General features: G+C 44.3%; 3 protein-coding genes across 3 annotated transcripts in view; 1 reads left to right on the plus strand and 2 right to left on the minus strand.

Annotated features, from left to right (window-relative positions):
• Positions 1 to 7,762, minus strand: part of tnfsf10l (TNF superfamily member 10, like) — a 56,381-nt gene extending 48,619 nt beyond the window's left edge. The window contains exon 1 of the mRNA XM_079758137.1: positions 7,189 to 7,762. Within this exon, the coding sequence (XP_079614263.1) occupies positions 7,189 to 7,416 (228 nt within the window). The 5' untranslated portion in view covers positions 7,417 to 7,762. The remainder of the gene's footprint in view (positions 1 to 7,188) is intronic.
• Positions 7,763 to 13,696: 5,934 nt separating this feature from the next.
• LOC307091401 (uncharacterized protein) lies at positions 13,697 to 16,540 on the minus strand. The gene is made up of 2 exons (XM_079758367.1): positions 16,505 to 16,540; positions 13,697 to 15,600 (listed from the first exon to the last, which is right to left on the minus strand). Exon 2 carries the CDS (start codon positions 15,592 to 15,594, stop codon positions 14,419 to 14,421), a length of 1,176 nt encoding a protein of 391 aa, XP_079614493.1. The 5' UTR covers positions 15,595 to 15,600; positions 16,505 to 16,540; the 3' UTR covers positions 13,697 to 14,418.
• A 1,213-nt stretch (positions 16,541 to 17,753) lies between these two features.
• On the plus strand, positions 17,754 to 26,366 carry ccnb3 (cyclin B3). Its single transcript, XM_079758380.1, has 12 exons — positions 17,754 to 17,876; positions 18,121 to 18,265; positions 18,805 to 18,888; positions 20,233 to 20,345; positions 20,616 to 20,901; positions 21,024 to 21,122; positions 21,910 to 22,002; positions 22,761 to 22,898; positions 23,634 to 23,789; positions 24,450 to 24,599; positions 25,042 to 25,172; positions 25,864 to 26,366. The coding sequence occupies exons 2-12, from the start codon at positions 18,182 to 18,184 to the stop codon at positions 25,931 to 25,933; spliced, it is 1,404 nt and encodes a 467-aa protein (XP_079614506.1). The 5' UTR covers positions 17,754 to 17,876; positions 18,121 to 18,181; the 3' UTR covers positions 25,934 to 26,366.
• Positions 26,367 to 26,576: the final 210 nt, after the last annotated feature.

Raw genomic sequence — 26,576 nt, forward strand, 5'->3', positions numbered from 1 at the left:
GAAGCCTTCATTTACAGGTGTGTGGAGTTGGTTCAGTAGTTATAAAAAAGCCAGCAATTAAACACAATGTGCTGCTATATTTACAAAATAAATCCGCTTTTGATACTGCACTTTAATCAGTTATAAAGGGCCATATGAAACACAATGTGCTAGAGGTGCCAAAAAACTGTTTGGTACTGCCATTTCTTTTTTTGTCATGGTTCGTGTGTGCAATAAAAATTGGCGACACCAACATACACAATCAAAGACACGCACATACTTCACTGCCATGGCAAATGTCTCCTCTCCTTTGACCTCAACTTCATTCTGACTTGTGAGGATTTGGACAATCTGGATTTGTTTATGTGGTTATGTGGTTTATGTTGTTTATTGGAGTTGTTTATGTGGACAGACTCCTAGGGTCTGACCTCCATGCCTCAACTATGCTTAAGTGCTATTTTAAGGGCTGTTTTTAGTGATAGTTTTAAGGGCTACAATATTTCAGATTCCTGTCAGTCAGCATTTCAACACTGACACAAATACATTACAGATACACACACACACACACACACACACACACACACACACACACACACACAACCCTTACGACTTCATACTTACATAGCGGCAGACACAGACACCAACAAATACCTACAGAGACGCTAATGAAATCACTATAAATTCCCCTTTTCTTTGTCTACATGGCATGTGTGTGGCATTGGACCACACACAGTGTTGTGCCTGAACGCGTTCATTGAACGATAGTTCATGTAACAGTAAGCTGGTGTTGCCAGCTTACTGTTACATTAAACTGTAATCAGAAAAAGTGGTTATATGCTATAGACCCTATAGTATCTGTCGTATAAAGGCTGGGACGAATTTCAAATTATAAATATGTACACTTTATTTTGAAAGTATAGACCGGCGCGATTCCCATTGAAACGAATGGCGCGTTGATTATTCTTCAAAACGAGAGCTTTTAAATTGTGGAAAATGAATTAAACTGTAATCAGACAACGCGGTTATATGCTATAGACCCTAGAGTATCTGTGGTATAAAGGCTGAGACGAATTTCGAATTATAAATATGTACAATCCATAACGTTAGCTCTCTGGCTCATAGCTCAGCGGACTAGAATACCTCGTAGAATCATTGCTTGTTGGCCGGAAACGGAAAGGGGGGCTGTTCAGAGCTAGAACCGAGCGAAAAGACTACAACCAAACGTGAACACCCCGCTTTTCCGTTTCCGGCCAACGAGCAATGAGTCTTCCAACAGAAATCAATGGGATTTACAAAATGCTAAAATGTGCAATAAAACACGATAGAAACTGTATTAAGCTACGATACTTGATTCAACCACTCTATTTCATCCTAGACAAACCACAAAGGGGGCTCAATGTTCAAAATACCAGAAAAAACGAATAGCTCACAGCAACATATTGAAAAAAATAACTATGAACTAGTTCATTTTTTGGAACTGTGAACTTAGTTCAAAATTTTTAATTATGAACTAGTTTACTACTATGTTTAACTGAACTAGTTCATTTTAAAATTTGTGAACTGAACTTTGAACTAGTTCACGTAGAAAGTGAACTTTCCCAACACTGACCACACACGCACACACACACACACACGCACACACACACACACACACACACACACACACACACACACTATAGTCAGGGTCTGTTGCGTGAAATGTGAGGCATGGAATGTCAATCATTTCCTCTGAATTAACATCTGTCACACACACACACACACACACACACACACACACACACACACACACACACACATTCACTCTCTCTCTCTAGTCCTACATGATAATCAAACATTTAACTAGAATTCTTTACGGTTTCTGTGGCTAAGAGCCAAGTAGTTTGTAGTATTAAGCAGTAAAAACACCAGGCAGTGGCGCATGTTTTCTGCGTTCACCGTTAAGTACAGCGTGGCATGTTGAAAGTATGTTTTATGTTAGTGCGTGTGTGTGGGTGGTTTCTATATTTGGCTTGGACGGTATATCATCCAACAGTAAAAAAATAAATAACATTGGTGGCCAGTCTTCGTTCTAAGGTCTTGATGTGTGTTTATGAGGTGGGGATATATCAAACCTCTCCACCAGTAACGCTTATCAAACCAGCAATATTAACTCATTGGGAAGGGTAAACACTACTGAGTTGTACTGCGGTATTAATAAGTCATATTTTCTATTATTATTATTTTTTAATACTACTTAACGTTCTATATTATTTTAGCTGTATTAGTACAATATTACTAATACAGTACTATTGTATATGTTGTCCAGGATTATTTTGTAGGTTTTGTTCAGACGTTGATACGAACAAACACAGTATATATTTAATGCTGAAACCAGCCCACAATATGACACATGGTCTCTATATTGTGCTGTTTGTTTTCAAGGGGGAGAGCTGTACTCCAAAACCATTTCCGTTTTGTAGCGGTCACTCACAAAACAAATATTATATTCATTCTCTGAATCAGCCCTTAGCATTTATTTTTACAGAAATAGCCATTGTCTTCTGCCCTCCCATGACATTTCAATGAAAAGAAGGTTCTCCCCCGACTGATCCCGGACCCAGAACAGACCGCATCATTTAACTAATTTATTTAAAGACATGAATAATACCTCCAGGCTCTACAGATGTACAATCCCCGCTCATGCCTTGAATGTGTGCAGCGGCATGCGATCCAAGAATTATCCAGGATTTATAGAGAGGGTTACAGGCAAGACAAATCATTCTATAAATATCTCTGATAATGTTCTTTAATTACGCCCCCCCCCCCATATGTCTGTCTGTCTGTCTGTCTGTCTGTCTGTCTGTCTCTTTCTCTCTCTCCGCCTCTCTCCGCACTCTCTGTCTGTCTGTCTGTCTGTCTGTCTGTCTGTCTGTCTGTCTGTCTGTCTGTCTGTCACGATGTTAACACACACAGATCCCGCCTTAATCAATTCAGCTTGGAGGGATTTAGAAATCTGTGAGAAGAAACTACCGCTGGTTGCCTCCTTATCTCTCCGTCTGTCACTCATCTGTCTGTCTGTCTGTCTCCACGTCTCTCTCTCTGTGTCTCTCTCTCTCTTTGTGTCTCTCTCTCTGTCTCTGTCTCTCTCTGTCTCTGCACTCTCTGTCTGTCTGTCTGTCTGTCTGTCTGTCTGTCTGTCTGTCTGTCTCTCGAGGAGGATTTTAGCCATCTGATGCACATTTCACGCCTGTTAGCCCTGGTCGCTGGTGGAGCTAAGCTAAGCAGACAGCTAATACAACGCGGAGACACAGAACGAGAAGAGAGGCTTTACCTCAGAATGTAGTACGTTAAAAAACGTCTGCGTGTATGCAGCACTGGGAAAGCATTATAAATTACAACTTTCAACATTTTTCCTGGAACTTGGAACATAAGACATAGAACTTGGAACGTGGTAGAACTTAAAACATAGAGCTTTGAATTTAGTCAAACTTAAAACCTAGAACTTGAAAGAGAACACTAGATCTTGAAACTAAAAATGCTGGTCAACATACCACTTTGAGAGTAACAATGGGAACAAAAGTCATGCATGACGTATGACAGCGTTTGACATTGTTTCCGCGCTTCACACTCAATTTGCATGGAAATCCCAGACTAGAGAGTTCAGGCTAATAGCTATTGTCTGCGTCTTAAATGATTTTGTCCAGAAACGCTTGATGCAGCGTAACACATATAAAGACCAGCTGGCAGCCGCAGAAAAACAAAACCTATTGTCATTGTTACATGGCTGTCATGTGTACAGTAGGCCTATTTGTGTTTGTATGTGTGTGTTTATTTCTTTTGTGTCAACACCTGGGCTTTCTGCATTGTTTTAGTGGTCATACTGTTCCATATTTTTCCACAACCAAATCATAAACACTCTTTCCCAGAGCAGGATCAGAGTGCCATTCAAAAGAGAGCCTGTTTCTAGATTAAAAATAGCCGGCCTTCGCATGGGCGGCCGGGGATTCCCCATCATAGAGGGAGTGAGAGAGAGAGAGAGGGAGAAAGAGAGAGACGGAGGATAGAATTTGTTCAGCGCTAGTCCAACCTCAGTGGTGTTCACCAAAAACAAAATAAAAGTTGAAACATTTCAAAATGAAAGCGTCACAGAAATGTACTAGTTCTATCTTTTAAAGTGAGTGGAAAAAAACAGAAAAGAAAGAAAGTATCTATGATTTATGTTCATATATATATATATCAACATATAAACACACTAAAATACTTCTGTCTGGGTTTTTCAACGTCGTCACGCCACGCGACCCTCCTCCAACTGGATGAGACGGGTCATGTAGGAGCAGGTAGGGGCTGGACAGCAAAGAAATGGCTCATGAAGGAGCAGGCAGTGGGGGGAGACACCGTGCCGAATGCTGAGACAGGGCTGAAACAACCCAAGTTCAAAGTTTGGAGTCCCTTTGAAGCAGGGTCGGGGGACAGGAAGGAGTTGTGTGTTGGGATCCACGGGTCTATTTCGCCTGGACGGCCATGGAGTCTCCTGCCTGGCTGCAGGAAACTGGCCCGCTCCGCCTCCCCACCCCGTACGTAGACATGAAAGACCTGCAGCACCTTGAAGGGCTTCAGTATGGCTGCCAATAGGCCCCTGAGGGGGGCCCTACGAGAGGCTGTCTGGTGGTGAACTGAACTAAGCCTCCATCCATTGATTTGCTGAATGAAATGATTCAACAGGCTTATTACAGGCCAGCACCCGAGACAGATACCTGAGGTTATTTATTGATCGATTGCTGTTGGGAGGTCAAGATTTTCAACAATTATGACAAAAATATTCTAAAAGACATTGCCTACTATCTCTGACCTGACGCCTCCACTTAACCATCTCTACCCGAATACCGTAACTTAACCATCCCTAACCTCAAGCCTCAACTTAACCATATCTGACCCGACACCTCAAGTTTACCAATCTTTAACATAATAACTTAACTCAACCATCTGTAACACAACATCTCACCAACCATTTCTTACCAAATAACTTAACTTAACCATCTCTGATCGAAAGGACTCAACTTAACCACCTGTGACCGAGTGCCTCAACTGAACCATCCGGGCATCCGCGGCCTACTGGTTAAGGATTTGGAACGGGAACGGGAGGGTGGCCGGTTCGAATCCCCTCGACCGGTAGGGGAGTAGTTGAGCACTCTCACGGATGAGGTGCCCTTGAGCAAGGCACCTGCTCCGCGAGCACTGTGGCCGCCCACTGCTGCAGGCGTGTTCACCGGCTCCCGGATGGGTCAAAAGCAGAGAAAGAATTACCCACAAAAAGGGACAAATAAAGGATAACTTAACTTGACTATCTCTACCCTAAGCTACCTAAACGCTACTTTCTGTACTCGCGTCGCCACTTCCAACCGACTCTGAGGCACCACGAGTGTAAGCCCAGGGGATGACCTACTTGTGCTCGTATACCAGGCAGTTATTCATAAAGTCATGTTATAAAGTAACATCACGCGGACCCAGAGGTCCCTCTAGTGCCCCAGAGTGTGATACATAAAGGTAGTTCAAAGTTTTATACTTTTGTATACAAGCGCACTCATGCGTCTCTTCCTGACTGACGTTGGGGAGTAACATACCATGACATACAACCTAACTGTTTCTGTGGCGCACCGTGTTCCTTTCTAGATGCCCTCAATTTACTCCATGCAGAGTCCCGATCTTTGCATGGCTTCAACTAAAGGCCACCGTTGCGCAATGCTGTTTTTAAAGAAAGTACCGATTTGTGGGTGAGCGGGAAAACCACTCACCTCCCATACAGCTATCTTGACTAGCTTTCTTATTATTGACGTGGTTCCACCTCCGAGAAGCCTTTGGACGTGGTGGGGGGCGCCGGTTTGATCTATGACGGATTGGCAGTGGCTAACCGTACTAACAGTACAAATACAGGACAGATGCGTGGATGAAGTCTCGTAGCGTAACGTATAGCTGCGGTACCAAATGGGGGGGGGGGGGGGGGGTATAGGAGATTTACTGTGTTTCAAAAGAGGGACTCGCTCAAGGGGGGTATGTGTAACCTTGGTTCTCCTTTTAGATTAGCGGTTTCGGTTGCAGTTCGAAGCTACTGACCTAGTGGAATGTATCGACTTCTTCGGGACGAAGTCTGAGGGCAGTTTGATGGAATGTAGCCATTCGCATGCAGGATGCTATACCACTGTTTCGGGCAAACGGGACCACTTCCATCTCCCAAACCTGGATTTAGGGGCCTTGAATCGGATGGATGAAGTAATTCTTCCCTTGTTATCATATATTATTACGTATTATTATGTATTATTGACTATAGACTCGCTCAGACGTGATAAACGTTATCATGTCTGAGCTAGTCTGTAGTCAATAATATAAAATGGATTTCGGGGCATTGAATCCGAATGATAAAGTTATAGAACCACGCAAACATGATACTTTGTACTTCTTAAACATTGATAGAGGGCCATTAAAACTGATTGGTAAAGTAATTGCTCCCGGAAACTACTTTTATCACTTGCACCTGGATAAATCCCATTGAATCCGCACGATCATGCCATAATTGGTCTTAATCATATTTGACAATAGGCTCCCCTTTCACAGTAGGCTGGTCGGAGACCAGCAATAACAGCATGTGTCGAAGCGCCTCGGCTGCTCATGAAGAATGTCCGTGTCTCCGGAGGCATGGGACTCGTATAACATTGCGTCACCGATAAGACAGTCGTGCAATGACCTAAAAAACAATGCGTCCAACCCGGGCCCTTGGACCTGTTGACTACAGAGTCACACGAAACCGAAAGCTTTGGCATTTTAATGGCTTAATCTGAGAATCATTGACATGTAATATAGACCTGAAACTCATGGGTATGATAGTTACGGGAATCCCCGCCACACAATAACCTAAAGAAAATCATATCCATCCAGTTTTAATAAGCGGCTTCTGCACACTGAAGAGTACACGCAGTTTGCTTTTACGCAAGGGTCCCACAGAAAGGAAGATTTAAGATCTATAATCCATTACATTAGAAGCACACAAGATTGTTTTTCCTAGGTGCTTTCTCTTCTAAATCACAGAGAGAGCCTGCGGGTGTCCCAACAAGTCTCGTCAGGCAACCTTTCCCCTCCCACCCCCAAAAATAAAAAGCTTCCCCTAGTCAGCGATGCAGCAGCAATCGAAAGAAATCGACAAAAAAAACTATTATAGCCTTTTTTAAAAAACCTTACCTGGGAGATGGACATGTTCAGGTAGACGAAGAGCCCCGTGGTGGACGCGATCTGCAAAACGACCACCACGATCACCACCATCGCCACCCACATCTTGGAGGGGGCTTCGCGGCGTTCCCTGTCCCTCTGCCCGGCCGCGGGCACCATCATGTACGTGGTGGACTCGTTGCTGACGGACCTGAAGTAATCCTGCTGCTGCAGTTGCTGCTGAGTGCTCGGGGTGGCCATGGCATCCCGCACGCGTGGGTTACAACAACACGACGGAGCAGGGAACCGAACCACCGACCCACCGGACGAACGGGAGGGGAGCAGAGCGAGTAGAGCAACAAATGGTTTAGAGATCCGTGTCCATCAACGGGATTCGCGAACTTTTGCCTGCAGAGTAGAGCGTTGTGTGGGGGAGTATGGGGGTCGAAACAAAAAAACCCAAAAGTAGGACGAGATCCCCGGGTTCACTGACAGTTGAGGAGAGAAAGAAGTGGAGAAACGGTGACCATGTTTGATAGGCGGTGGAGTGGACGTGTATGGGCTCCGAGACGGCCCAGACTAGCAGCTCTCAATTCTTAAAGCCGGGAGGGGCTGGACTAACTTCTGCATCACCTTAAGGAGCTGCTGAAGAATCTCTCTCGCTCTCGCTCTCTCTCTCTCTCTCTCTCTCTCTCTCTCTCTCTCTCTCTCTCTCTCTCTCTCTCTCTCTCTCTCTCTCTCGCTCTCGCTCTCTTTCTCGCTCTCTCTCGCGCTCTCTCTCTCTCTCTCTCTCTCTCTCTCTCTCTCTCTCTCTCTCTCTCTCTCTAGATAGATAAAGCGAGGGAGAGAGGGACATACACACACACACACACACACACACACACACACACACACACACACACACACACACACACACACAGAGAGAGAGAGCGAGTGTCATTGAAAGTCGAGCGTTAACTGTCAAGTTCGTCAAGCCTTCATATCGCAATTAGAATCCACTTACCCCAAACTCTCAAAGGGTCAAGCAACTTCCCAAATTCCGGAAAGGCGAAAAGAACGGCCGCAATAGTGTGACACTCATCACTTGGCCTATTGCATGATTGCTGTATCAATTAGTCGGAGAGGGCAATACATTGTTGTTTGTTATTTTGTGCGTATGGACAAAAGAGGCGACCAGTGATCGGTCTATTAAATATTAATGCTGCCGTTTAACGGTTTCCAAAGTGATATTTTTTTTGTCCTTTTACTGCAAGCCTTCCTCGTGAGCACTAAACATTTATTTTACTCAGCGACTTCTCAGTGACATTAATAAAGATATAGATTGGCATTGAGCAGCCTCCGATTTAGCGAATCACAGAAGCATTTTCTGTGAATAATTTTAAACAAAATCCCAAACTAAAGATTAGAAATGCTAGTCTTCCAAATATCAAATTCTTTTTTTCAAAATTTTGGTTTTCATTTCTTTTTTTTCGTTTTCTGAAACACTGCTCTTATTTTAAAATAAATTATTTTCTTTCCACAAAACGCTAACTGGTTTGCTAGCCGTTGGAAAAACATTATAGCGAAACAAACTAAGCAACCTCGCCACTAACCTCACTCATTTAAATCGAGTGCAGCAGTCTCACTATTGAGCCTCTATAACTTTTTAAACATTGATTGCCCTTAAGATAAACCCGGGCTTGAAACACTTTGACATCGTGGAGGTATGTCAATTTGAGAAACACAATGCTTTGTAGGTACTGTTTTAACGTTTTGTATAATATTCACTTTTCCACAGCTGAACTCCAGTTCTGTAGACGCGACTACATCACTCGAGACATTTCAGCAGCAGTAACAATGAGGTTCATTGGGAGAGGTCGCTGTCCCATCAACCACAAGTATCATCTATTAGGTGAACTCCCATATGACAACAACTCAGGTGTTCTGTATCAGAATCACTGCCAAGTCAGATACATTTTAATTCCTAGCGAGAAATCTGTCATTGAGAAGGAGGAAACACATTTTTTCTGAGCTATCATCCTCATAAATCCATTATGCACTTTGGCTTTTTGGGCTTGGTGCTTGTTCATGAGCTCCTAACCATAGATGACTCAATGCTCTGTAGGCCTACAGCTGCCGAGGCATAGCCTTGTTTGAAATGGAAACGACCTGCTTATCACTGTTAACCTGTTCACCTGGCTGATCTGGTCATCAGCAGGGAGCCCGGGTATAGCTCATGCATCTTACCAGTTCGGCAGCCATTCATTGATTCTCCCTTTTTTATCTTTGGGCATAAACTAGCGAGCCCCAGCGGCAGCTGCTTACGAAATTCTGTGCTATAACTCTGTGAAAGTGTTTTTATTCGCTGAAAGTGAGGTGTGGAAATCACCACCGAAGAATTGCCCCCTGAGTGTTCTAGATGAGAATTTGCCAATGGCCAGGATAAAGTTAGCCACGGTGAGCTCAGCTGCGACCTACCCTTCAATGCCAGGCTAGCTCTCTCCCAGCCAACTCACCAGCTCTTAAATCCGAAGGGGCGGTTGAAATGTGATCGCCATTGTGGCACTTTGTATCATAGTTAAGCACCAAATGTCTATTCAGCTTCCTCCATGAATAATAACGCCTGTTATACATATTGTTATAAGACATTTAGTCAATTTACCCCAAAAAATTATCCATACATTTATAGAAAATCTACCGAATGTTGCCTCCTGATGTGGACAGGGGGGTGGCGAAACTCATTCTTTGTAACGTAGGGAAATATAGCGCAATGGAGCAAACCGCGGGAAGCCCGACAAGACAGCCAGCGACGAATTGCCAATAGTAAAGACGTTTTACTGTTAGTTGTTTTATAACAATGCCACAGTGTTTTAGCCTGTATCATTCCTTTAAGACTGTGTTTCGTTTTGAGAGCACATGAATAGCATATTTCACATCATATGTTTGAAAAATGTTACTTTGCTACAAAGGAAAAAGTCTGCCCATGTGCTTCAAGCATAGCCGACAGTTTCCTTCTCGAAGCAGGTCGGTGGGACCACCAGAACGTCATCGAGAGAAGTTTTATTCGAACAACACCGTTGTTTAGTCTCAAAGCACTTTAAAGGTGGACATCGTACCACTCCCACCTCACCCTAGGTGGCCCACAAGGTCACAAAGAACTCCCTAAATCCTGATGAGCTAGAGAAAAGACGCTGCAGTGATACACACAGGGATGATTAGGGGTGCAGTCAGAGACGCTGAGTGCTCATACTCAGATAAAATACTAAGCTAAACAACAGGATGAGAGAGAGAGAGAGAGAGAGAGAGATTTGGGAGTAAAACCCATGGGTTCACACCGGCTGAGGGTCTGAAAACAAAGGGGGGGGGGGATGTTTTCGTAATTCTTGGCTTTACACAGATGCCTACACGTGCAACTTCAATGGCCTTCTGAGGTCCTACTCACTCAGGTTTCATAAAGTCATTGGTTTTCGTTTCCCTTCTGTTTTGAAAGCTTTAAAACCCCCTGGTTGGATAATGTCATCAGTTTGAACCCCATGTTTTCACAGTCACAGGATCAGCAGCATAGATTACGTGCACCTTAAAAAAAACGAAGAAACCATTTATAACAACATCTTTGAACTATTGATATGCACATGGGGAACAAAATCTCTGTGATCTACCCTTGAGGATCGTCATTATCCAAGAACACCATAAAGATAAGTACTTTTGCCGTTGTATAAATCAGCTGTTTGCCAAATACTGACGCTATCGGGCGTCTTTGTGTTGCCATCATGCTTATATCTGGGATCCCATTCAATTACTGTTTCCTTGATTAGCTGGTAGCTGTTGGCCATTCATTGTTGAAAAAAGGCAGTCAAAAATGGGGGTTGATTTGGTTCTTGCTTTGCCAGAGAAGAGTTGCCGTTAGCACTAGGGGATTTCTGTTAGCGACTAAAAAGAAACACGAGACCGAATAGATGAAGGTTTGCTTGTTTGATGGACCCACAATGCACCACTTGTGCAATATTTTATACTTAGAACGGACAACTAACACACAACAAATAGGAAGTGCTGTGTCTTAATTGACTTTGTCTAAGCCTTGTCCTAGACTGCCTCAAGGAGTTTTTGACGAATGCCGTCACCAGCAGCTGGTTGAATCTTAAACGGGAGTTCCTAAATCTTACTGTCTAGATGAAATACGTGGTCCACGGTCTCCTCTTCCTCCAACTCATCATCCCTGTCCTTCTCCCCCTCTCTCCTTCTCTCCTCTCCTCCTCCCTCTCCTCCCCCTCCTCTTCCTCCAACTCATCATCCCTGTCCTTCTCCCCCTCTCTCCTTCTCTCCTCTCCTCCTCCCTCTCCTCCCCCTCCTCTTCCTCCAACTCATCATCCCTGTCCTCCTTCCCCTCTCCTTCTCTCCTCTCCTTCCCTCCTCTTCCTCCACCTCCTCCTCCCTGTCCTCCTCCTCCCTCTGTAATACAATTTAGTTTTGCGGGGAGGCTGGGGGGGTGGATATGATCAGCACACTGAACTTCGCAGAGTGTGTGTTTGAGATCTTATATTGACCGCCTATCAGTGTACGTGCGTTTGATTGGAACGTGTTAGCGGTCAGCTGATAGGGGGCGCATGACTAGAGTGTCCTGCCAGAAGTAGCTACGCCCACGTGTGTGTGTGTGTGTGTGTGTGTGTGTGTGTGTGTGTCTGTGTCTGTGTCTGTGTGCGAGCCATTCGAATACCACAAGCACACACCCAACACACAGAGGAATTCTAAGTAGGAAATAAGAAGGGAAGTAGAGACCTCATATGACATGGGTTTAAACCAACACAACCCACAAATCACTCTCTCACTCTTTCTCTCTTTCTCTCTCTCACTCTGTCTCTCTCTTTCTCCTACTAACGCCGCCCAGATCCACCATATTGTTCCGTAAGAGAGAACAACGGTGTCTTCAATTATAGCTGACTCAACACCTCGAGTCGCCAGACCGCCATTTTGTTTTGATCCGTGAAAACGAACACCTTAATGAAACTGACCTCATAACCACACTGCAGTGCTCACCCACCACCTGCTCTGTATTCACATGCTGATCAAACACAGCTCACACAAAACCTCCGTCAGACACATGCACACACACACACACACACACACACAAACACATGCACTCACTCAAGTACACTAGATCACGCACACACCTTCCCAACCATTATGCTTCTGCTTCTGGAAAAATGCCACCCTCTGACATCACACAAGCATTTCCCCAGATGTGTGTATTTGCGCAGATGTGTGTGTGTGTATGTGTCTGTGTTTGTAAGGGGATGTATGAACGTTTGCATGTAATTAAGTGTGTCCATTTGGTGTGTGTGTGTGTGTGTCTGTGTGTTTATGTATGTGTGTGTGTGTTTGTGAGTGAGTGAGTGAGTGTGTGTGTGTGTGTGTGTGTGTATTTAAGTCTGTGTTTGTAAGGGTATGAATGTGATTCTGCATGTGAGTGTGTCCATAAGTCTGTGTGTTTTTGTGTGTGTGTGTGTGTGTGTGTGTGTGTGTGTGTGTGTGTGTGTGTGTGTGTGTGTGTGTGAGTGTGTGTGTGTATTGAGATCAGGGGGTGAAACCACAGCTGTCTGCCCAGCCCTACAGCTTGCCTGTGTGCATGTGTGTGAATGTGTATGCAAGCGTGTGCACGCGTGTGTACGTATTTTCCCATGGTGACCAAATACTGGTCAGAATCAGCATTCCTGTCGTACACAGGGGGAATATCACACACACAATCACACGTAATTACACACAGAGACACACACACAGATACACACACATTCTGATTTAGAACACTGTCCAAAAGAAACATTGGGGATACAACAGCATGAACAAGAACCTTTGCAGAAAATGTGTTTCAAAATTCAGAAAACACATCTTAGTGTGTGTTGGTGAAAGCGCATTGCCATCTAACAATCTTTGATTCATGAGACCATGAAAGTCAAAATATACCCTAGCCTCATAGCTTGCATGCTAACTTGAGCCACGACTCCTTGGGTCTTGGGCTGTCCGTGCTCTTCCTGTCCGACAGATGGACAGTCAATCAACCTACCTGTTCGCCATGCAGTGGCCGTTGGCGTCTGCTGCACACATGCAAAACACAAGGTCTGTGGGCTCAAAGGTCAAATGTGTACCAAAAGGTCACACAAACCGTATGCATGTTGGCATCTATATCTTAGCCAACATGTATACCTATATAGATTCACTTGGTTCTTCAGTGTGTGTGAGTGGGCCAACGTGTGATGCTATCAACGTGGGGATTGAGAAAAACAATGAAACAATCTGTTTCCCTAACTGTTGGGCTTGAGAAAACCCAGCAAGACATCTGCTCCCATTCCCATCCAGTGTTTTGGCGTATAACAAAGCACATTTAACGATGTTAACGAAATGAGTAGCGGCCGTATATCATTTGAATCCTTCACGATTCTAGAACCCCTCAGAGTTCAAAGCACTCTTAAATTCCTTTTACAACTTATACAATATAGTTTAGTCAATATTCAACCACATGATCTGTAAATTAACCAGTAAGGCAACAATTAAATTTGTTCATATTTGATTTTATTATTTGCAAACCCATTCAGTGGAGCTACATTTTCAAGACATGTGACGCATTGCAACAACAGCTCAAGATCCAAAGATCAGATGGAAGCTATTTCCTCACCAACTCACAGAATAAACGGTAACCTTCAACGAAATCAAATACAGACAAATTACTGTTGGGGGAAAAGTCCACTTACTAATTGGCTCTCTTCCTATTGGGCCAATTACATGACCTTTGTGAGGTCACACATTTTCAACATTCAGGTTGCGTAATTTAATACTTTTGGTGATAGGATAAGAGGCCGTGGAATAGCTGTTTGTTGTTCTGCTCTCAGACGAAATGTCTTGTGTTCAAACCCCCGTGTCCACAGACCAAACCGTAGGCAGCCTTGAACAAGATGTCCGACCTGCTTTTGAATGACTTGTATCTCAAGTCATTAAATGTCTCTCAAATGTGTACGCTGTGTATTCTACCAAATACCAAAGGAGGTATGTGTATATCATATATATTTATCCAACAACAAAAATAACAAGGACAACACAGTAACGAAATGATTGTGAATTCTGAGCCATTAACTGATTGCGTTGATAATTGGTTTATTAAACGTTTTTTTTATAGGACACGGGAAGTCTTGTGCTGCCGCCTAGTGGACATGATAGTGTACTGATATCCATCTGTAAAAAAAACAAAACACCTAACCCTAACCCTAACAGCAAGAACGTACATTTTTCTAAATGTTATGGAATATGTTGTTGAAGTACTTGGTTGGTCCCTTCTGTGCATGCATGTGCCATGGTAACCTTACGGAGGGACGAGGTGACGATGCTGTGAGCCAGCCGGTCAGCCATGCCATGAAGATGACCCTCACCATCATCACACGCCTCAGTGGATCTTCTCTGACCGATATCTATCACCCCCTCACCAACCCGACCGGTCACCCACTCCATGATCTCCTCAGTCAGGTCCTCCATGTAAGCCGCCATTTTGGCTCCATCCCACTGCTGCTGCCGTTGGGCTCCTTCTCCACCACCACCTCCATAGCGGTCCACCATGAAGCCCGACGTGAGCTCCTCGCCGTGGGGGTCTCCCAACGACAGTGAGCGCCCCACGTGCTCCACCAGTGCCACCCGGTGGTCATCATCGGTACAGAAAACGTTCCCCAAAGGGCCCCCTTCGCTCCGTCGGTCCTTGGGCTTCGGGGGAGGTGGAGACGGAGTCGGCAGGAACTCTCTAGCCAATCCGTCGTTCAGCCTCCTGGAGAAGCTGCCTCCTCGGCCCTCCCGCTCCTGCTCCGGGACAACAGGCGAGGTCGGGGGAGCATCGGGGTAGTCCAGCGACCCCACAGCGGTGCACTCCAGCTGGGATGGCGGTGGGGGGTTCCAGCCCTGGACGGGTTTCCCACGAGAGCACGTCTCTCGAAGGGCGGAGGCAATCGTCGCTGAGGCGAGGAGTCCAGCCAGGACTTCCACAGAAGATTCCTCCTTCAGGTCCTCTTCCTCCTCTCCTGCTTGATCTTGGTCCAGTGGGTCTTCATCGTCGTCCAAGAAGAGGAAGGGGTCCTCCTCCTGGTGCTGGTGGAGGTCGGCGTGGAACAAGCGGAGAATGTTCCGGGCCATGGCTGACCCAAAGCGCTCCGGGAGGCCCAGGCTCAGAGGAAGGCGTTTTAGAACATCTGATAAGTTAAAAGAAGGTTCCGGAATGGGTTCTAGAACCCGTGGTAGGTTGGAAGGCGGTTCCAGAATGGGTTCTAGAACCCCTGATATGTTGAGGGGAGGTTCTGGAATGGGTTCTAGAATCCCTGATATGTTGAGGGGAGGTTCTGGAATGGGTTCTAGAACCCCTGATAGGTTGGGAGGGGGCTCTGGAATGGGTTGTTTGTCTTTAACCAACTTTTCTCCATCTTCTTTCATCATGAGAACCTGTGAGATCCAACATTAAAAGATTTAGTTATGAAATCCCTTTGGGTTAACTAAACAAAAGTGCTCTACTCATGTTTAGATGAATGAGGACAAACCTAATTGGGTGCTTAAATTGTTTCTACAACATTTAGTTACTGGATTTACTGCGTGATAACAGGCTTCCGGGGGAAAAAAAAAACTTTTTTTTTTTACCACAAGCAAGCTAAAGCTCACTTAGGACATTTACAGATATTCATCTGATTTAAGTCATCTGACAAATGCACTTGAGTCAGTGAACTAAGATCAATATACTAATGCAATGTCGTGGACATAAATGGCCAGCAAAATGTGGGAACCAAAGACAGAAGAGAGAAAGAAAGAAAGGAAGGAAAGAAAGAAACTAAGAAAGAAAAACAGGGCTAGGAAATTATCCCATAGACAAATAATCAGAGCACGATGTTGCATGTAAGGATAAAAGTGTTCAGAGCTTCAGAGTTGTTCACACTCAATAGACAGCCAAAATGAATACAGAATGACAGAAAAGGAAAGACCAACTCAGAAACAGAGAATAAGATGTTGGTTGTAGAAAGTAAAAGTGCTGAGGGGGAGACAGGAAATACAGAGGCTTGTTGTTGGCTTTCTGTACCAAGGTCATCCTCTAACCAGAATGTGGTATTAATTTTATTACGCTATTAACTAGCGTTGCTACATACTATTAAAATACTATAAATACCACACAACTATACTTATACTACACTATTATTTACAATTAGACCAATTAGACTGATAGACAGACAATAGACCAATTACCACTGAAACCATAGTCAGTGAACACAGACAGGTCACTAACCTGTAATGTTCTACGTCTTAATGCTTTATCTTCTCACGTTGTGAGACAGAGATGGAGTGGAGTTGTCGGGCTTACCAGGGCAGCGAGCAGACAGGTCTTGACAGAGAACTGTCAGAGATGCAAATGTGGTGAGCAGGAAGTGGATTGAAACTCAGGTTTAGTTTCTCTTCCTGTGCGTGTCCACAAGTGTGGATGATCACACACGTGTGTGTGTGTGTGTGTGTGTGTGTGTGGTACTATGTATATGTGTGGTTATTTCTCTCTCTCTCTCTTTATATATATATATATATATATATATATATATATATATATATATATATACACACACACTAATATTTAACTCAACACTGGTGAGCTTCCAACACTGTGAGATGGAAACAAAACCGAAAACTAAAGCATATTTCTCTCCATTATGAAACACATTTGTCCTTTGATGAGAATGGTAGAAACAGAAAACAGAAGAACAAATAAAACATGCAAGGTTATGCAATATTCAGATAGTCTATAAGTACATATTGTATTACTGGCGACGGCCCGTGATATCGGGAAGTTTATCAAATGACAATTTATCAAAATAAAGCTCATTTTGGATCCAAGTGTGGTTCTATCTTGGATCCAATATTTGGGAATATTTGCCTACTTTTGAAGATAGTATGATAACTTTGTTTGTATTCATTAATAATAATGAATCATCATTTTTGATTTAACAGTATTCTGAACAAGATATTCCTAATTAGAGTTGTACTTTATTATTTTAACATTAAACAACATACATGAGCTTAATCTTTTAACCTTTCTAAGTTTTCAATATTCATGGTAAAACCGACATGCGTGTGTTATCTTGAAACATCTAGCACTCAAGACTAGAAAATCTAGCGCTCAAAACGGACAAATTATGAGATATGTTCTTGTGAAGCTAACATGCTCAGTCTAGACAAAAAACGTCAACAAAGTACCAAATACTGAGCTCTTATTGGTTGCTAAGAAGTTTGAAAATACCAATGCCCCGCCTACTTTATAAAGTGGATTTTTTTGTTGAGCAGTCGGATAAGACAGGCGGTGATCTACAATATACATGGTCCATGACCCATGATAATCCTAAAATAAAATATAAATGTAAAAAAATCAATGTTTGACCTAAATTTTACATATTAAGTGTTTCTGAAGCACTAATATAACATGGTATATATTTTTAGACCGCCTGACGGTTGACTCCACCAATGAAACAAGCACCCCTTAACAACGGCATTCCACGCAGCTTGCTGATTGGTTGGCGGCTGTGGAATTCCAGCCAATGGGTATGCAGGGCACAACATTTGGAATCCAGCAGTCACACTTGGAGTTTTGGATCTTTGAAACAAACAACTTCAACGCAGTGAAGCTTGCCTGAAAACATTGAGTATTAAAGCTTACATGAAGTCTGTTTTCACCGAGAATTATCCTCACGGTAAGGAAAACCTTCCAGAGAACTTTTTATGACTTACTTTTATTGAAATTGGACGTGATAATGGCTACGTCTCATTGCGCATGTAACGGAAGCATGCAGTGTTCAGTGACTTCTAACGCTGCAAATGTACTTTGATAAAAAATTTGATGGTAATGCTACTTGTTGGCAACATCCAAGTGGAATATCGGTACATTGCTTTTTTTTTTTTTAACTGACCCGACAATTTTATACTTCTTTCTTCTAGTGACCCCTGTGTTTCACTTTTAAAACGTCTGCAAGAAACCGCCCAAGAATATTAAGAAGTTATGCCTTTTACACGGGGAAAGAAACCCACGACTGGCCTCGCCAGCAAAATACCAAGGTTGGGCAACGTTAACCCGGAGAAGAAGGTAAGCGTCTCATTCAACCAACTTTAAAGCTATGCCTATAGCCTGGGTACGAGCCTACAACATTTAAATAGCCTGGCGGGCCGCCGGCCTGCAGAACAATGGTGCTCTGCAGGGCGCCTTGGACCCGTTTAAATCTCCCCTCCTAGTGAAAATGCTACCTGAAATCTAAATTGCTTAGTGTTTTTATATGTATATGTAGTAAATGCTTGACAGCTCTACAGATGCAAACACTTACCACCTAACCACTTATTATTGCCTTCATTAAATTTTTCACCTACATTTTCACATCTGTATATATTTTTATATATATGTAGGTATTATGTTTTGCTTGTCCGGCCAAATTTGAGAAATCATTGCCCTTATTTGTGACTCTTTTTAATTATAAGATATCTCCATCATATTTGTTGCTTGCCATTGTCACAAGAAAGGTCCCTGTTCAGTATGACCCTATGCTTTGCTGTGCTTATTATAACTAAAACACCTTGACTTTCGACTTTGAACTTTGGTGTTAATGCAAACCCTTGTACCTTCCGGTTCAGGAGGACGGACCTCAGGTGAAGAGGTCGTCGTCGTCGCCACACGGGGCCCCCAAGAAAAGGGCCGCCTTTGTTGACATTACTAACGTATGTCCACACCGCCGACATCGATCTATTTATCCACTGCTCTACATGTAACACAAGGACTGAGTTTAAAATGAGAATATATTTCTGTGGTAGATTTAAACAGATGGCGACGGCACATAAAGTTAATCGATAGAGTGGGTATGGTTTTAAGAGTCTGTTTAAAATTATAGTTTCCATTTCAATGTTACACATCCACGCTCCAAATTCATTGAAGTCTACCTAGTGCACTGTTTGTTGAGATACATTCCTTGAATTGTGCCCCGAGATTAAAAAATGAGTTAGTTATGGTGATCAAGTGTGACTGCTCTAATCGGCTACAATGACTGCTATGTACTGCTGTGAAAGCGTAGTCTATTGTAATCGGTAAAGTGTGTTTTGCTGCTCAAAGAAACAATATATTATGGTATGTCGCCTAGGGCATGTGACGTCTCTGGTTTGGATTTGTAATGCGTGGTTGTGCTGTGATTTACAACACTCGCCTTTTGCAGTCTAACTGGAAGCTTAATGAATCAAGGGGTTCAAAGGTGAGAAATTGTGAATTCAAGATGGCATCTAGTCTAACTTGGTTTAGTCTGTTATAGAATAGAAACTTTAATTGCCACACAACAAAGTTGGTGGTATTTTTTTATTTATAATCTAAAGAAATGCTGGGTTGTTTTTTAAAGTTTAAACATGCCTATGAATTAATTGGTAATTTGCTGATTCTGTTCTGCTTCGAGAAGTTGCCCTTTAGAGCGCTTGTTCGGCTCTGATGTGTCTTGGGCGGGGGGGGGCTGTTCAGGAGTCAAGCTGTAGGGCCTGGTGAACCTAGTTTCTGGTTGTGTGGCTTCAGTGTGTGTGTGTGTGTGTGTGTGTGTGTGTGTGTGTGTGTGTGTGTGTGTGTGTGTGTGTGTGTGTGTGTGGTAGGAGAACTTGGGTTCATTGAGTTCTGACTTATGTTTCTGCACATGTGTGCAGAGACGGAACACAATTCCAGGGTCAATCAAAACCAAGTCTGTTGTTACTCCAGCACACGGTAAAATGAGGAGGTGGTCGCAGGATAGTGTAGGGGATAGGAGTGATGACTTGCAGAATGAAAGTTCTGTGTTAAAGACCTCAATGTCTACAGATCACCTGTAGGCATCCTCAGGCAAGATGACCCTTACCGGCTCCTTAATGACATGTTTCTATAAGAAAATGACTTAATGTTCCATCAGATTCAAATATCTTGAGCTTTTAATCAAAGTATCTTACCTACAGCGATAATGGATATTCCCCATGTTCAGAGTGTTTAGCGGCTGCGTCCTAGCCTAATCCCCCTCGTTTGTATATTTATGATGTTTTCGTCACAACGACCCCCCCCAGGCCCACAAGGTCCAGATCTGCCTGCCTGGCAGGAAGAAGGATGCCTCTAAGAAGCCGACAAAGAAACCAATCACCAAGACGGTGACCTCCAGGAAACAGGCCCACCTGAAACAGTGAGTAAACACAATTCAAGAGGGTGAAAGGCACAAAAGATGCCAAAGTAAAATCCTACTGTGTAGGGATCGTTCTTAATGCTCTGTCTGTCTCTCTTCTGTTTCTCTGTCTCTCTTTTCTCTGTCCCTCCCTTCATCTTCTCTGTATGTGTCTCTGCTCTCTGTCTGTCGGTGTCTCTCTCTTCTCTGTCCCTCTCTCTTCTGTGTGTCTCTCTGCTCCTTCTCTCTGTCCCTCTTGTGTCTCTCCCTGTCACTTCTGTCTCTCTCTAGGTCGTCCTCGTTGAGTTCTGATGGCCTCTCGGTGGATGTGGAGGAGGAGCCGCGAGTAAAGGTGGAGGAGGTGGCGATAAAGAGCGAGGTGGAGGAGGTGGCGATAAAGAGCGAGGTGGAGGAGGTGGCGATAAAGAGCGAGGTCTCAAGCCAGCAGGAGGAGGTGAAGGTGGCGAGCAAGCTCAAGGTGGAGGTGGAGGAGCTGGCGACCACAGTAGGAGAACTGGAGGTCGCCGCTGAGACCCCCACGGCCCCCAAGACCTTCCCGGCCCCCCAGAGACCCGAGGTGAGCCCCCCCCCGTCGCTCTTGGGACAGCAGGACCCAAATTCAATACAGCTTTATCGGCAAGGAGACAAAACATCCACATGCATGTCTCTATGTTCATCGGACGTCTCCCGTCTGTCCAGGTCCCTGAAGAGTTTGACGTGGACATGCAGTACTGGGACGACTGCTGCATGGCCCCAGAGTACGCCAAGGAGATCTTTGAGTACCTGAAGCGCAGAGAGGTAAGCCGCCGCTAACTCGCTAGCGGCACATCTGGCTAAGGACCAAGCTGCCTTTTTACTGTTGTTGTTTTTATTTAAGACCGTATGAACTAGGGGTGGACGGTATTATCTGTATAGAAAGTACACCGGGATTTGTCCTAAGAATTCAAGCCGAACCTTTGAATTGATTGGAAGAAAAAGAGCAGCACTTGTCACTGATCTGTGCGTGTGAAGGCATGTTAATTTGAGACACGCTCAGACCTGCTGTACACCCCACTCCAGAGGCGCACTTCGCCATCATGTAACGTTTGAGAATAATAGGGCTGTCGTGACCCTGACATTTACCCAATGTAGTCGTTGTCTTTCTCCCCATTTAATTTCTGCTTGGTTAACAGACATGTTTTGATTTGAAATATGATTTGATTTGAATAATATATTTGAATATCCCTCTTAACAAAAAGCTACGATATCATAATTCAATGTTGTGTGAGGTGGTCGGCGGCTTTCAGGTCTGCTCTCGGTTTGAGTCCGACTTGGTAACGGCAGAGCTTCGATGTAAAAAAACATCAAGGTTGTTTCAAGGTCTTTTCCTGTGTTTTAACATAATGGGTTTTAATAGATGGCGCTGCACGCCAAGGTCTGGAGCAGCGCTGGAACTAATGGCGTGGCTGCTACTATACTATATATTTTCTTTTTACATTCTCCGATTTCTTTATTTCTTGACTAGAAAGTCCACTTACCACTGTGCTGTCACGGCTGTACCTGATTTGCAGTTTCCCCTCTCTCTCTCCGTCTGCGGTTTGTTTAGGAGAAGTTTGTCCTCTCGGACTACATGTCCTTCCAGCCCAGCCTCAACCCTGGGATGAGGGCCATCCTGGTGGACTGGCTGGTGGAGGTGCAGGTGGGTGCACGTCTTTCATTGCCCTGCACAGGATATGTTCAATGGGCCTTTTGGCCGAATGGGCCTGACTGCGCCAGAATGACAAAGGAAGCTTGAAAAAGAAGAGTGATTACTCCGGCTCACTCAGAGCACCCTTTCCACTTTTCCATGGATCTGACACCCTATCCCTGATCTCCATATTTCTGCTCACCTAATCTTTACTCCATAAGAGTAGTGACTGTTATGGATATTATTTGGATTGTGATATAAGATAAGATGACACCGCTATACGGGATATGATGCTGTGATATTGTCCCAACAAGCAGACACACACTTTAAAAGGGAGTTGCTGTTTTGATAGAGGTGACATGGCGTTTTCATATTTTTTTAGCGTTTAAATATTTAAAATGTTGAGCTTGTATAAATATTTATTCACATAACTTCAACTGTATTGCTTGTAGTTGATGTAACTCCCGCCGGCCCCTGGGGATTGGATATATCTATTTTTTTTAATATGAATATAGAGATGATTGCCTAACCCTATTTCATACCCATAGTCTGTGGGTGGTTGTGTGTCGGAGGGTATCCTAAAGTCAGAAATTCGTGCGGTAAAAAACAAACAATAAATATGCAGCAAAAAGTTGAGGTAAGGGACACTTATTTAAAAGTTTTCAGTCTTCTGTACACGCTGTCTCACTCGAGACAGAGTACACACACAGAAGTTTGCATTTATGTAGAACTTCCTCAACATCGTGTGTGTGTGTGTGTGTGTGTTGCAGGAGAACTTTGAGCTGAACCACGAGACGCTGTATCTGGCGGTGAAGATGGTCGACCATTTCCTGTCAATCTCGCCCGTCGCCAGGGAAACGCTGCAGCTCATCGGATCCACCGCCATGCTTATCGCCTCCAAGTTTGAGGTCTGGGCATGATGGCATGCACATAGACAGAGTCTGTCTGTCTGTCTGTCCGTCTTCCTCTGTGTTTATACGTGTGAGACAGACAGTGAGTCTGAACATATGAGTGGGTTCCAGGAGGGATGTCTCATGACAGCCTGGCTAGTCTTGAAACGAGGCCAAACACTTGAGACCTAATCCAATTGGCTCCCTCTCAGAGACAAAGTGTCAGGTCTGCGACCAAATCAAAGTGGGCTACGAGCGCTACAGGGTGCCCAGCTGAGCGAGTCCAAACTTGCCCCGCCCGCCCCCCTCACACACCGCTGCCTCTCATTGGCCACCAATACCCCCCTTAACGAGTGGGTTCTTCCCTCTGCCCCGCCGTTCCTCCCACCACGACTCGTGTCATTAAGCAAACGTCTCAATGACTGTTGCGCCCCTCCTCTCATTACACTGATTACGGACACTTTTATCCAAAGCGACTTACAATAAGTGCATTCAACAATGGATGTACGACCCAGAAATTGCAAAAAAATAACAAGCGTACGTAAAATGTATCAGAGGCAAACCAATAAAAAAAAATTATAAGATTGGATCTGCACATATGACTCAGGGCGGGGGAGGGGCTAGTGTGCCGTCGTAGGAGGGTGTCTCGCGGCTGAACCCACGTCACTGAAACGCTTTATCACTCCTGCCGAAGCAGGCCGGCAAGTTCCGAAGTGGACCCGGCCTTGACTCTGGCATTCGCCCCGGTTACAGGAGCGGAGCCCGCCCTGCGTCGACGACTTCATGTACATCTGCGACGACGCCTACAGACGGGAGGAGGTCATCGCCATGGAGACGAGCATCCTGCAGACGCTGGGCTTTGACATCAACATCCCCATCCCCTACCGCTTCCTGCGGCGCTACGCCAAGGTCTGTGTGTGTTTGGTTAGGGAGGGAGTGAGTGTGTGTGGGGGGGGGGGGGGGGGGGGGGGGCGGAGTTCATGAGTGGGTCTAGGGAATGTGTGTGTGATTTAGGTAGTGTATGTGGTAACGGTGTGTGCCTTTCCCTTAGGGCTACGAGGAGAATAAATTAGTATTTCTTTCGCTCATTTATTACTTTTTGCATATGTATATCTTGAAAGGGTAACGGTAGGAACGTTGAAGTTTCAACCGGGCTCGTTGAAGAAGTTTCACCGGTTCTCTCTGACCTTAGCTTGACATTCTCACCCTCATTCTTTCCTTCGTCCTCAAATCATTCATCAAAGCGCTTAATCAAGTTGCTTGCTACGAGAACTGAAATGTTAGAGGGGTGTGTGTGTCTGTGTGTGTGCTTTTCCCTGGGGCGTATGAATGACGATTCTTCTGTAGTTATGTATTCGTGTCTGATTGTAAAGGGCAGGGACATTAACAGAGGGAGGAACTTGTTAGGGTTGAAACTGGCTGCTTTTTTCTTTTTTCACATGGAAAGTTGATGACCTCAGTTGAAAGGGTGACCTCTTGGATCCTAAGAATTCTAATGGAGGTGATGGGAGCAAGTGGGCAGAGCTCTGTAAATGGTTTTAAATGTGTTTGTGTCCTGTGTGTGTGCAGTGCGCGGGCGTTGGCATGGACACGCTGACACTAGCGCGCTTCTTTTGCGAGCTGAGTCTGCAAGAGGTGGAGTTCCTGCCGGTGCGTGGCTCCCTATTGGCCGCTGGCTGCTTGCTGGTCGCCCTGGTGACCAAGGAGCTGGGAGGATGGGTAGGTCCACAACCACACACGTGTTCCTACTAATATAGGGACTAAATCATGCAACACATAAACATCTATTAAAAGAGAAATTCCCACTGAGGACATGGTTTCCATTAGTTACTAACTTTTGATGGTTTTCTTCCCGTTGTCTTTACACCTATCTCTGTATCCTTCTTCCCTCTGGCTCTATCCTTCACTCTCACCATCCCCGTCCTCCCTTCCCTTATGTCCCTGTCTCTCTCCCCCTCTTCTCCCTCGGCCTCTCTCCCTCCCCATCTATCTTTCACTCTCCTCTATTTTCGTCCTTCTTCCACCCCCGTCTTTCTTTCTCTTAATCCCTCTGTCTCTCTCTTCCTCTCTCCGTCCCTCTCCCTGTGCCTCCCTCCTATCCCACCTCCCCTATGTCTCCGTCTCTCTCTCTCTCTCCTTGCCCGTCCCTCCCCCCCTCCAGACCCCCATGCTGGAGTACCACTCTGGGTACGGGTTGGAGGAGGTGGCCCCCGTGGCGAGAAGCCTCCAGGCCATGCTCGTCTGTCCGCCCGACAGCAGACTGAAGGCCGTGCGCAGCAAGTACGCCCACAAGTGAGTAACCCCTCTCTGATTGCTCCTCGTCTACCGCCAATCTCATGCACTGCCAATCGACTGGCGTGGTTTGAGAGATGTGGGCGTTTCAACCAGCTTCAGGAACGCAGCCGGTGATTGTTAGGGCTGAACGATTAATCAAATTCAAACCGAAATCGCGATGTAATGGAGCGCGATTTGCAAATCGCAATGGCTGCAATAAAAAAAAAATTCAGATCAGTAAAATTCGTATTTATGTTTCTTTTTCAATTATATGTTATATCAATTCATGTATCAATTCATCTCAACACATAGGACTGGCCTAAAGGAAAGAGCAGTTTTTATGTTGACTGCTTCAAGTGTTGTGTTGGTCATACTGTAGAATGATTTTTTGCTTGTGTTTAGTGAATAATAACAAAAGAAACATTGCACGCTAAATCACAATCGCAATATTGATTGAATTTCGCAATTACATTATTTCCCCAAATCTTTCAGCCCTAGTTGATTGGTTGGATGAGAATGGATGGTGATTGATTAGATAGGATGAGAGAACAGATAGTGATTGGTTATTTGAGATGAGAGAATGGATGGTGATTAGCTAGATGAGATGAGAGAATGGAGGGTGACTGGTTAGATGAGATGAGAGAACGGAGGGTGACTGGTTGGAGTTTGATGAGAGAAGGCATCATTCCCTGGTTTGTTTTTCTTGCAGGGTGTTTTTCGAGGTGGCCTCTCTACCGTTGGTGGAGATCAATGTCCTGGAAGAAGCGTTATCTCAGTGAGGCAAAATACTGACGAGAAAATACGACATGTACATTTTCTAGGCCAGGAAACTTGTAAATATTCTGTGAATAATAATGCTTGTAATATTTATATCGATGTTGTCTGTGGCTTCTGTTTTTCGTTTGCTATTCAGTTATTTGCCTGTTTTTTATCTCGGCTTTTTCCAAAATGTTATGATACATTTCTCGAATCAAGTTAACCGTCTCAAGCTTCTTTTAAAAAGAGTCTTCCAGATTTTTTATTCGGTTGAAAAAATGTTATGCCAGTTTTCTTAATCGCAATTCTTTTTAAATTAAATTGTAGTTTTACATGTTTATAAAGGTTTTATTTGAAAGGGTAAGAAATGTGATTGAAAGGGATGTTGTGGTGAATCAACATGGTGGCGTTGATCATGTTCATGCCCTTTCTGACGGAAAGAAAAAAACAAATTTGTATGAAAGACTACTTTTAAAATGACAAAATGAAAAATAAAGTGTTATTGTACATGTTTCCTAAAGGTTGACTCCACAAGTAATATTTTGGCCTTTTGTTAAAATGTTTGTAGTTGTGTAGTTCCGTATTTTAAATTAAATCATTCAATTATATTACATAAAGTTCAAGGATGTCACCACCAGGGGTCAGTGATGCACCGGCCTATCCTTC

Source organism: Pollachius pollachius (genome assembly GCF_949987615.1).
Source record: "Pollachius pollachius genome assembly, chromosome: 20".
Classification (NCBI taxonomy): Eukaryota; Metazoa; Chordata; class Actinopteri; order Gadiformes; family Gadidae; genus Pollachius; species Pollachius pollachius.